The sequence below is a fragment of the Cherax quadricarinatus genome, unplaced genomic scaffold (assembly GCF_038502225.1).
Source record: "Cherax quadricarinatus isolate ZL_2023a unplaced genomic scaffold, ASM3850222v1 Contig2449, whole genome shotgun sequence".
Lineage (NCBI taxonomy): Eukaryota > Metazoa > Arthropoda > Malacostraca > Decapoda > Parastacidae > Cherax > Cherax quadricarinatus.
In genome coordinates, this window is record NW_027197475.1 from 16,302 (window position 1) to 29,670 (window position 13,369).

Here is a 13,369-nt window from a genome sequence, read left to right on the forward strand (position 1 = left end):
GGCTCACAGAGGTTATCTCGTCTCACAGAGGTTATAATGGCTCACAGAGGTTATCTTGGCTCACAAAGGTTAACTTGCCTCACAGAGGTTATCTTGGTTCACATCAGTTATTTTGCCTCACAGAGGTTATCTTGCTTCACCGAGGTTATCTTGCTTCGCAAAGGTTATGTTGCCTCACAGAGGTTATCTTGCCTCACAGAGGTTATCTTGCCTCACAGAGATTATCTTGGCTCACAGAGGTTATCTTGCTTCACATAGGTTATCTTGGCTCACAGAAGTTATCTTGGCTCACAGAGGTTATCTTGCTTCACATAGGTTATCTTGGCTCACAGAGGTTATTTTGGCTCACAGAGGTTATCTTGCCTCACAGAGGTTATAATGGCTCACAGAGGTTATCTTGGCTCACAAAGGTTATCTTGCCTCACAGAGGTTATCTTGCCTCACAGAGGATATCTTGCCTCACAGAGGTTATCTTGCCTCACAGAGGTTATCTTGGCTCACAGAGGTTATCTTGCCTCACAGAGATTATCTTGGCTCACAGAGGTTATCTTGCTTCACAGAGATTATCTTGCCTCACAGAGGTTATAATGGCTCACAGAGGTTATCTTGCCTCACAGAGGTTATCTTGCCTCACAGAGGTTATCTTGCCTCACAGAGGTTATCTTGGCCCACAGAGGTTATCTTTCCTCACAGAGGTTATCTTGTCTCACAGAGGTTATCTTGTTTCACAGAGGTATCTTGGCTGACAGAGATTATCTTGCCTCACAGAGATTATCTTGCCTCACAGAGGTTATCTTGGCTCACAGAGGTTATCTTGCTTCACAGAGATTATCTTGCCTCACAGAGGTTATAATGGCTCACAGAGGTTATCTTGGCTCACAGAGGTTATCTTGCCTCACAGAGGTTAACATGCCTCACAGAGGTTATCTTGGCTCACAGAGGTTATCTTGTCTCATAGAAGTTATCTTGGCTCACAGAGGTTATCTTGGATCACGGAGGTTATCTTGGCTCAGAGAGATTATCTTGTCTCACAGAGGTTATCTTGGCTCACAGAGGTTATCTTGGCTCACAGAAGTTACCTTGGCTCACAGCGGTTATCTTGGCTCACATCAGTTATCTTGCCTCACATCAGTTATCTTGGCTCACAGAGGTTATCCTGGCTCACAGAGGTTATCTTGGCTCACAGAGGTTATCTTGGCTCACAGAGGTTATCTTGGCTCACAGAGGTTATGACTCACAGAGGTTATCTTGGCTCACAGAGGTTATCTTGGCTCACAGAGGCACATACGTAGCGCAAGGTTCGCTTCCTCTTTTCCTCTTCCTGCTACAGCGGAACAAAGTTGTCACTGTTTACCTAAGTTGAAGGTTTTCTTGCTCGGCTGGGAAACTTGGCAAAGGCTTGAAACTAACGTGTATTTATACTTAAAGTTAAGTTGGTATATGCAAGCAGTGGCTAAGTTGCGTCTCGTGTCCTCGTCTCTGATGTTACAAGACGAGAGGAATGTCTGTCTCCGTGTCAATCTGAGTTACTGTCTCTGTCTACATCTCTTACTTACTCTCGTCGTTAAGACATTGATATCTCTCTCTCTCTCTCTCTCTCTCTCTCTCTCTCTCTCTCTCTCTATATATATATATATATATATATATATATATATATATATATATATATATATATATATATATATATATATATATACATATATATATATATATATATATATATATATATATATATATATATATATATATATATATATATATATATATATATATATATATATATATATGTATAATATAATATAATCTTCAAGGCATTGTTCACAAGAGTAGGCTAAAATTTTCTACCCTATAAGACAAATGTGGAAAATACTGTATATATTTTCCAGAAATTCAGTATTTATATGTAAATAGATGGCCATACTGTATTTAATAATATTTATGTCATAGAAAACGGAAAGCCTGCGTCTCCGCAGACGAGACTCGCCATCTTGGTTTTGAATCGGATACAACGTTAGTTTAATGGGAAGGAATTTTCGTGCTCTAGAGGTTAAAATTGGGCTGACACCTCTCAAATAGGAGGCGAAATTGTTGGACATGCATTCCTGCATAACTTGAGATATCAGACGACTGGACAAGACAGCTCCAGGAACCTCAGATAAGCTCTCTAGATTTGTGTATAATTCTGGCCAGTGTTTTCATAAATTTAGTTAGTGAGGTTTTTCTGAGTATGATACAACTTAATATCCAGTCAAATTGGTGAGTGATATTAAGATATATTTTCCTTCTGTTATGTAATTGTGTATATATATAACTATTTATTATTTTTAATATACAGTCCACAAAATTTATATATTTACCAGTATTCCTGGTAATACATATTTCATTGGTAATTAATAGGTCCAGAGCAACTTGTGGATATGACAGTGGTAGGTATCGAAGGGGGACATTTTTTGCGACCTAGGTGTCCCAAATTCCTACTTGTCTAACTGATAAATAATAATTATCTTTGTTCATTTACTGTTATGTATATAATGATACATTCAGCTAAATGCATTTTTCCACATTTAATTTTCCCGTTGGTCCTTCTTGAACCGGAGGTAATTAGTGAAGTCATTAATTAGTTAATTAATTATTAATTATATGTGAAATAACAGAAGGAGGTGAATGTTAAGTTCACAAATTTACTTAATGTGTAGTGGATTATAATTATTACAATATTAATTTTGATAAGTCAAGTCTGGCTAAGTTTATATTAATTTGTATAATATTAATTTGATAAGACAATTCTGGCCAAGATTTATATCAGTGTATGTGTAATTGATAAACCAGGTGTTGCTAATTATATTAATGTGTATAATATTAATTTTACTTAATGTGTAGTGGATTATAATTATTACAATATTAATTTGATAAGACAATTCTGGCCAAGATTTATATCAATGTATATGTAATTGATAAGGCAAGTGTTGCTAATTATATTAATGTGTATAATAATTTTGCTATGCCAAATTCTGGCAAGGATTTATATTAATTTGTATAATAATTTTGATAAGCCAAGGCTGGCTAAAGATTTGTATTAATGTACATTTAAAATTTATATATAAATTTCTTACATGTGTAATTGATAAGCTCAGGTGTAGCTAACATTATTAATGTGTATTTACAATTTATATTACAATTTTTTGCATGTAATTGCTAAGCTCAAGTAGCTAGAATTTATTTAAAGGCAAGTTGTACTATTTACCTTTATAAAGTGCATAATTTAGTACATAATCAGTGTTATTAAGTTGAATTTAATACATTGCATCATGGCTGAAAATGAGGAAATTAATATAGAAGACAAACATATGGAATATAGAGCAAAGAAAGCATCTCTGCAAGCTAGAAAGGGTCATGTAACAAAAACATACAATAAATGTTTGGAATTAATGAATCAAGAAACTGTGAATACTGATGATTTAAAATTGTATTTAGATGCTTTAGGTAATAGATATGATTCATACAAATTATATTACAACAAATATGAAGGAGATTTATTAGTAAACTGTGTAGATGAGACTGAAGTAGATCTCATGATTAATCAGTATTATGAATTAGAGGAAAAGATTCTTTCTCATAAAAGTCAGGCCTTGAATAAATTAAAATGTGTAAACCAGGCAGTTAATCAGTCTGCTCCAACAAATAATATGTCTTTACCAAAACTCCCAGAACTATGTTTACCTGTATTTAATCCTGGTGAAAATTGGGAGGAATTTTGGTCAATTTTTAAAGCAGCTGTGCATGACAGGAGTGACCTAGCCTGTGTAACTAAATTATTTTACCTCAAAGGACAGGTAAGAGGAGATGCTCACATACTCATACAAGCCTTTCCCAATGTAGATGACTCTTACAAGGAAGCAGTTGACTTGTTGAAGGTCACTTATGGTAATACAGAACAAAGTAGGTTGATCTAGTGAATATCATTGTTAATTTAAAATCTCCAGATCACACTTACAAAGGTTTACAGCAGTTTAGAGTTAAACTGGAGAACACTCCCAAAACTTTAAGTAATAAATATAATCTGAAGGAATCAGACTGGTTATTGAGTGCCATGGTACAGAATAAATTAAGCTGTAAAACACTTGAATGACTCTCAAACAAATATCACAAGGGTTATTTTGGTCTGGAGGAAATAAGACTAGGTCTACAAAAATTGATTGTGCAGTTGCAGACCAGCCAACCAACTCATTTTAAAGATGCAACACATAATAACTCTGAGGTATCTGTCAAGTTTTAGAAAGGGAAAAATTATCCCAATGTTAATAATCAAAATTCATTTCCTAAAAAGAGTTGCATAGGTGCATATCAAGTAGCAGGAATCAGAAATAATGATTCTCCACAAGGTAAGAAGAATAAGTACCTTCCTAAGAGTAGCACAGTTAATAGGAAACCAGTCAAAGAAAAGAGAGATTGTCTTTTCTGCAAGGGTACTCATTTTTCTAAGAATTGCAATGCATACAATTCATGGAATGATAAAGTTGAAAGAATGGAGGAACTTGACAGATGTATCAGGTGTTTGGGTAATCACAATGTAAAGGATTGTTATGCCAAATTAAACTTCTGTTATCAATGTCACAAAGGAAGACACCATATAGTCATGTGTAAAGGTCTATATGTTAATGTTGATAATAATGATAATGGTGACAATCCTGGCACAACAGTAGCTAATGTAAAATTGCTGCTAATGTTAATAATGATGGTTTTGCTGAAGTAGCCTTACCTGTGTTACAGGTAAAAATGATGATAAAAGGCATAAATCAAAAAATGTAAATGCATTATTGGACCAGGGATCCCAGCGTACTTTCATAAAACGTAAATGTCTTGATGGTATGAAAGTACAGATGGGAGATCCCACAACTTTAAAATTATCTGGTTTTCTCTCGGATAAAAGGTCTCAATTGTATGACACTGTTTATGTAACTGTCAGATTGGGCAATGAGAAAAAACGTGTTAATGCAGTAATAGTAGATAGATTTACAGAGAAAATATCTACAATAGGACTTAGTAAAGCTACAGAAAGACTCTCACATAATGTAAATTTAGCACCTTCTGGTGTAAGTGATGATTCTGTAAACCCAATAAATATTTTGATAGATAGTGACTATTATGCCTCCTTTGTAAAGGGTATGGTAAAGAAATGTGGTGTCACCCTTTTGAAGACTGCAGGAGGCCATGTAATGTATGGTAGGATTCCTCGTAATAATAATTCATGACTAGAGGAAACTACAAATACCATAACTGCGTGTCTTACTCATGAAATCGTACCCCAGTATAATTCTTCCATAGAGGATGGTGTTGAGCCAGTGCATAAATTGTGGGAATTAGACAGCATTGGAATAAATGTAAATGAAGAAAGTCCAGACGATTCTTTTACTCAGGAGCAGTACCTGAGAGATGTAAAATTTGAATCTGGACAATAGTGGATGCGACTTCCGTGGAGACTGAACCATCCAGAATTGCCCACTAATTACAGAATGGCATATGAGCAGTTAAAAGCTCAGCTCTGCGAACTGAGTAAGACACCAGAATTGTTAACTGCCTGTAATGATATAATTGCTGAGCAGTTAATTAATAAATTTATAGAAGAGGTACCTCCTGAGCAAGCCAAAATTTATGGTCACTATTTGCCACATCACGGAGTGAAGAAGGATTCTAAGACCACTCCTCTGAGAATTGTGTTTAATTGTAGTGCCAGGAGTAACAAAAATGTACCTAGTTTAAATGACTGTTTGATGACAGGTCCGTCGTTGACGGAAAAATTAGGAGGTATCTTATTAAATTTCAGAGTGAAGCATTATGCCTTTATGCCTGACATAAGTAAAGCTTTCCTAAGAGTGGGTTTACAAGAGGCTGACCGGGATTGTACCCGCTTCTTATGGCCTGAGAATCCTATTGACCCACTTAGCCCTCTGAAAACCTTTCGCTTTAGGAGCGTATTATTTGGTGCTACATCCAGTCCGTTCCTACTTCAAGCGACGATAAATGCACACCTTAAATGTACGGGAAGTCCATTGAGTAAAGTAATGAGCAAACAATTTTATGTGGACAATTTCCTGGGTGTGACGTCAACTGAAGAGGAACTGTTAATGACTTATGGAGAGGCTAATGAAATAATGCAAAGTGCAAATATGCCCCTGAGGGAATGGAATAGTAATTCGTCCAAATTAAAGGACAAAATAAGTAAAGATTACCCTGGAGATGAAGTGCCAAAATGTAGTAATGTATTGGGTTTAACTTGGGATACTGAGAGAGATTTGTTAATGTTAAAACCTAATAAATACAGTATGCTCAATAAATTAACTAAGAGAGTTTTGCTTGCTGAAGTTTCCAAATGTTTTGATCCACTAGGTTTAGTGTCACCCCTTACTATAAGAGGGAAATTATTAATACAGGAAGCATAGAAACTTAAATGTACTTGGGATGAAATACTACCTGAGGAATTCATTAAGAGGTGGGATGAATTAATTGGTGATTATGAAAAAATTCCAATGTTGGAGTTCCCACGCCAAGTGGCCAATCCAAATGGGAAAAATGTACTCCACATTTTTTGTGATGCTTCAGAATTGGCATATGGAGCAGTTGCTTATCTTCAATGTAATAGTGTTATTTCTCTTATGTCTAAGGATAAAGTGTCTCCAATTAAATCACGTACCTTGCCTCAGTTGGAATTAACAGCCATTTATGTAGGTGTCAAATTAGCTAATTATATAAGAAATAAGTTGCAGGAGATAAATATTAGCGACACTGTAATTTGGTCTGATAATGAGGTATCCTTACAATGGATTCGTAATGGAAACAGTAAAATTGTGTACATACAAAACAGAGTCGCTGAAATTAATCAGATGCAAGAGAAGTATAATAGTTTGGGTCAGCATATGTCAACATTTAATCATATACCTGGTGAGGAGAATCCAGCTGATTTCTTGTCTCGAGGTTTGCCTTATGCTAAATTTGTAAATGCTGTATCATGGTTTAAAGGACCGAGTTGGTTGGTAAATAAAGCTAATTGGCCTGTACAAAAGGTGTATATTGCTCCTGTGTGTGATGAATGGTTTGAAAAACCGACAAGTTGAAGATTGAGACACTTATGCAGCATATGGGAATCTTTATTCAGGAAACGTTTCGCCACACAGTGGCTTCATCAGTCCAATACAAAGAGGAAGGCGTAAGGAGAGGAGGAGAATGAGGTAATCAGTCCCTCAACCTGGAGTCGATGTGTTCAGTCCATCAATCTTGTAGAATGTACAGCATAGGGCCGTAGACATGGCTTATATACTGTAGTGAGGTGACGTGAAGCAGATGGAGGCGGGGTCATAGTGGTACCATCCACTAGTCGAAGTAGGTCTTCGTCCAAAAGTTGAACAAGTGTTGAAGAATTCTTTGTAACAAGATCCCATGATGCTGCAGTGTCTGACAGTTGTGATGAATGGTTTGAAAAACCGACAAGTTGAAGATTGAGACACTTATGCAGCATATGGGAATCTTTATTCAGGAAACGTTTCGCCACACAGTGGCTTCATCAGTCCAATACAAAGAGGAAGGCGTAAGGAGAGGAGGAGAATGAGGTAATCAGTCCCTCAACCTGGAGTCGATGTGTTCAGTCCATCAATCTTGTACATTCTACAAGACTGAACACATCGACTCCAGGTTGAGGGACTGATTACCTCATTCTCCTCCTCTCCTTACGCCTTCCTCTTTGTATTGGACTGATGAAGCCACTGTGTGGCGAAACGTTTCCTGAATAAAGATTCCCATATGCTGCATAAGTGTCTCAATCTTCAACTTGTCGGTTTTTCAAACCATTCATCACAACTGTCAGACACTGCAGCATCATGGGATCTTGTTACAAAGAATTCTTCAACACTTGTTCAACTTTTGGACGAAGACCTACTTCGACTAGTGGATGGTACCACTATGACCCCGCCTCCGTCTGCTTCACGTCACCTCACTACAGTATATAAGCCATGTCTACGGCCCTATGCTGTACATTCTACAAGATTGATGGACTGAACACATCGACTCCAGGTTGAGGGACTGATTACCTCATTCTCCTCCTCTCCTTACGCCTTCCTCTTTGTATTGGACTGATGAAGCCACTGTGTGGCGAAACGTTTCCTGAATAAAGATTCCCATATGCTGCATAAGTGTCTCAATCTTCATATTGCTCCTGTTGAAATTACTGTGACCACCGCTCCAATAGTTTGTCCTTCATTAGCCATTGATATAAATAGGTATTCTTTACCCAAACTAATCAATGTAACTAAGTTGGTGTTTAAATTTCTAAACAAGATGAATATTTCATTTAAGTTTTCACATCCTCTTGAATATTGGATAAAGAGGGTACAGGAGGAAATCTATGGAAATGAGATTAAATTGATGATGGAAAGAAAAATTATGAAAGGTTCCATAATAGAGAAATTGGGGCTGTATCTAGAGAACAATGTAATTAGGTGCAGAGGTAGGTTACAAAATGCTGAATTGGGTGATTATGTTAAACACCCTATCTTACTGCCCAAAACTCATCATCTAACAAATTTAATTGTTCTAAATGCCCATAAAAATGTAATGCATGGTGGGGTACAAGATACCTTAAATTGTATTAGGGAAACTTTCTGGATTCCACAAGGACGGCAAGGTGTAAAAAGGGTGATTAAATCTTGTGCAATATGTTTCCGTGTGGATGCCAGATCCTATATGTACCCAGATCCTCCACCATTGTCAAATGAACAATTTGAGTCGTTTAGCAACGAACTCCGGCCGGCCGCAGTGTGGAAAATACTGTATATATTTTCCAGAAATTCAGTATTTATATGTAAATAGATGGCCATACTGTATTTAATAATATGTATGTCATAGAAAACGGAAACCTTGCGTCTGCGCAGACGAGACTCGCCATCTTGGTTTTGAATTATATACAACGTTAGTGTAATGGGAAGGAATTTTCGTGCTCTAGAGGTTAAAATTGGGCTGACACCTCTCAAATAGGAGGCGAAATTGTTGGACATGCATTCCTGCATAACTTGAGATATCAGACGACTGGACAAGACAGCTCCAGGACCCTATGATAAGCTGTCTAGATTTGTGTATAATTCTGGCCAGTGTTTTCATAAATTTAGTTAGTAAGGTTTTTCTGAGTATAATACAACTTAATATCCAGTCAAATTGGTGAGTGATATTAAGATATATTTTCCTTCTGTTATGTAATTGTGTATATATATAACCATTTATTATTTTTAATATACAGTCCACAAAATTTATATATTTACCAGTATTCCTGGTAATACATATTTCATTGGTAATTAATAGGTCCAGAGCAACTTGTGGATATGACAGTGGTAGGTATCGAAGGGGGACATTTTTTGCGACCTAGGTGTCCCAAATTCCTACTTGTCTAACTGATAAATAATAATTATCTTTGTTCATTTACTGTTATGTATATAATGATACATTCAGCTAAATGCAATTTTCCACAACAAGCTTAGAGCTGTTAGGTACATCAGTTCATTTTTAAAAAAAAGCTCTAACATTATCTATCAAATGTCTATATAGTTACTTCTTATTCCTAGATAACTTATTACATCAAGACAAAAAAAGTCAGACATTATCCAGTCTGAAAATCTAAGCAGCTTTCAGGTGCCTACTTACAAGCACTTAACAATATCTAGGCAATTAAAGCGTAGTAATTACAGCAATTAAAGCGTAATAATTGCAGCAATTAAAGCGCAGTATTTGCAGCACCTGGCGCACATTTCCGCCAGCAACAAGACATAATTTGGTTATATTAAATCCTGTACTGGTTACAGAGTTCGCAAATCGGTGTTTTTTGCCCCATGCTCCTCCCTCCACTTCACCTGCCCCTCGCGCTGGTGTTGCCCTGATTAGCTGCTTTGATTCTTTTCGTCAGTCTCGCCCTCGTAATCTTCCTGACTTGTCCACTTTTCGTGTCGCTCTCCTTCCTGCTCTTGATAGTCTGTTTTCTAAGAACCACCACCTTCCGCGCCGTTACCAACTTGTTCTTTCTTCTCTTAAATCTAACACTAACATTGTCGTACTATCTTCTGACAAAGGTAATTCGGTAGTTATCCTTGATCGCGAGGATTACCTTCGTAAAACTGATGTTTTGCTCTCTGATTCACGTACCTACACTCCTCTTGTTTCCAATCCTCTTGATCGCAACAAGAGAACTTTCAACAAGAAACTAAGGACTCTCTCCGACCTCTGTCCTCCTGACTTTGACCTTGTTCAGCGGTTTCGTGTCATCTGTCTCACTCTTCCCTATTTCTATGACCTTCCCAAAACTCATAAACCTGATATTCCTCTACGTCCTATTATAACCTCTAGAGGTTCTGTCTCTTATTCTCTTGCTTCTTGACTGGCCAAAACTCTCACTCCTTTTCTTGGTACTTTTTTTTCCTGCTCACCTCTGTCACTCTCAAGACTTCATTGAACGGGTTCGCTCTCTCCCAACCTGTAAGATGCTTAGTCTTGACGTTGAGTCCCTCTTCACCAATGTCCCTCTTGATGATGTCCTTGATTTTCTTAGAGAGAAGGCCCATGAAGGGTTTCTTCATCTCCCTATACCTTCTGATGTCTTTCTTGATCTTATCCGCCTCTGTGTGGACTCTAATTCCTTTTCCTTCCAAGGTAAATATTATTCTCAAACCTTCGGTGTGGCTATGGGCTCTCCTCTCTCTCCTGTCCTTGCTAATCTTTACATGGAATACTTCGAGACTGTTCTTCTTCCTACCATCGATGTGCGACCTTCACTCTGGCTTCGCTATGTTGATGACATCTTTGCTCTGTGGCCTCATGACTCTAGTCATGAGGCCACAGAGCTCTTAATAATCTTGTACCTTCCATTAAGTTTAAAGCTGAATTGGAATCTAATTCCTTGCTTCCTGTCCCTGATGGTCATGTCCACCGCTCAGATACAGATTTTGCCTTTTCTTATGCACAGTGGCATGTACATTCACTACTTTTCTTATCATGCTTCCTCTGTCAAGAAAAGTGTTCTTATCTCCCTCTTTCTCCGTGCTCTCCGCATATGTGATCCTCAGTTCCTTCCAGCAGAAATTTCCACCCTTCATAATTCGTTTTCCCGTCTTGGCTACCCTTTTCATTTCATAGACTCTGCCTTCTCACGTGCTAAACGTAATTTCTTCTCTCCCAAACTCTACTCCTGGGAACTCTTCTGTCCTCTGCCTTCCCTACATTTCCGGTCTTTCTAATCTCAACAACTCTCTCCGTTCCTTAGACATCAAACTTACTTTCCGCCTGACTAACACTCTTCGCACTAATCTCGTTCATACCTCTCCTCCCTGTACAGATGTTCCTGGTGTCTACTCTATTTCTTGTTCCTCTTGTCTTCTTCAATACTTTGGATAAACTGGCCGATCTCTTTCTGACAGACTTATGGAGCATAAAAGTATTATTAGGCTTGCTGACACTAACAATGCTCTTTTCTGTCACGTCATAGATCAGTCATCCTCCCTAATACACAACTTTCCTTGTATGAATCTTAGTCCTGGCTTCGTCTCAGTAGATGCCTTCCTTTCCCACTACATTATAAAATGCTCCAAACTTGAGAACACCCGTGACCTAACCTGATTCCTCCTTTTTCTTCTTCTCCCTCTTCCCCTTTCCATTTCCTTTTTATCCTCTGGGTTGTCTTTCTTCTGCCTTGTGTTTTTGTTCTTTCATTATGTATATATATCTATATATATATATATATATATATATATATATATATATATATATATATATATATATATATATATATTTATTATTTCCCCCCCCCCCTCTGTGTTCTTGCTCTTACCCTCTGTGGGCACGTAGCTCCCTTGCAGCGCTCCTCTTTCTTATTATTTGACTGGCTCCTCCTCCTTCTTACTTCCCCACTAGTACTTCCTTCCACCTCCACTACTACTATTATTACTACTACTACTACTACTACTACTACTACTACTACTACTACTACTACTACTACTACTACTACTACTACTACTACTGCTGCTGCTGCTGCTGCTGCTGCTGCTGCTACTGCTACCACTACTACCACTACTACCACTACTACCACTACTACCACTACCACTTTCTGCCTATATATACCCTTCCTGCTCTACTTCTCGTTAGTGTGACTTAGTAAATGGTTCAAGTTGGACCGTAACGTCGTCATAAGCTCCTCTCTTCTATGTGCGGGTTATTTGTGTATCGTTCCAGTCACGATATTGTGCCTTTTTTGTTATTAATGTATATAGTATTAACCTCAGCACTGAATGGCACTCAGCAGCCACCTGCTGAGTGATGCTACTCTTGGTTCTCATGTTAACTAAGTGTAGTTACATAATATAGGAAGAAGTGTAACATGTTAAAAGGGATGAGATAGTGAAAGATGTGACGCAGCTCTCTCTTTCTCTCTCTCTCTCTCTCTCTCTCTCTCTCTCTCTCTCTCTCTCTCTCTCTCTCTCTCTCTCTCTATTCACCTATATGTGGTTTCGGGGTCGATTCACAGCTCCTGGACCCGCCTCTTCGCTAGCCGCTATTGGATCACTTTCTCCACTCTCCAAGAGCTTTATCGTACCTCTTCCTAAAGTGTGTGTGTGTGTGTGTGTGTGTGTGTGTGTGTGTGTGTGTGTGTGTGTGTGTGTGTGTGTGTGTGTGTGTGTGTGTGTGCGTGTGTGTGTGTGTACTAATGCATTTGTGATTGCAGGAGTCGAGTCACAGGCCCTGACCCTGTCTCTTGACACATGTCGCATTTACTCTTCCTTAGCTTCATGGGCGCTGCCATACCTATTCTTAAAACTGTGCATAGTCAGTCTCTGATACTTCGTCCAGGCCATTCCACTTCCATCCAGAGGTTGATGAAACACTTCAAAATATCCCCGTGACTCAGCTGTGTCTTGACCTTTCAACTGTGTCCTCTGGATATCTTTAATGTATTCTGTGATACTGTTATCCATCCATCTTTCACTCTCCTGCCTCACTTGTATATTGACTGAGAAGTGTGTATCTCTCAGTGCATCTTGACTGAGAAGTGTGTATCTCTCAGTGCATCTTGACTGAGAAGTGTGTATCTCTCAGTGTATCTCGACTGAGATGTACATCCCTTACTACACACTGTGTCACAGAACTCCAGCAGGATTGTAAGACAAGTTTTAGCGTTCTGTGAACCCGTGTTGGTCACTGTTTATGTAGTAACTTTAATCCTAGGGCTCTATCAATCTCCTGTTGATATTATCTTCTCCATTACTTAACATAGCTTGCGTGTCAGTGATGCTAGTCTGTAGTTTAATGCTTATTGTCTGTCTCTTTCTTAAATATTGGGAACACA

General features: G+C 38.1%; 1 protein-coding gene across 1 annotated transcript; it reads left to right on the forward strand.

Annotated features, from left to right (window-relative positions):
* Positions 1 to 378: 378 nt before the first annotated feature.
* Positions 379 to 11,424, forward strand: LOC138851858 (uncharacterized). Its single transcript, XM_070081356.1, is given in 7 exon segments — positions 379 to 581; positions 732 to 1,207; positions 9,843 to 10,444; positions 10,446 to 10,869; positions 10,872 to 10,986; positions 10,988 to 11,203; positions 11,205 to 11,424. Coding segments are annotated over 7 exon segments (2,256 nt in total).
* The last annotated feature ends 1,945 nt before the right edge of the window (positions 11,425 to 13,369 follow it).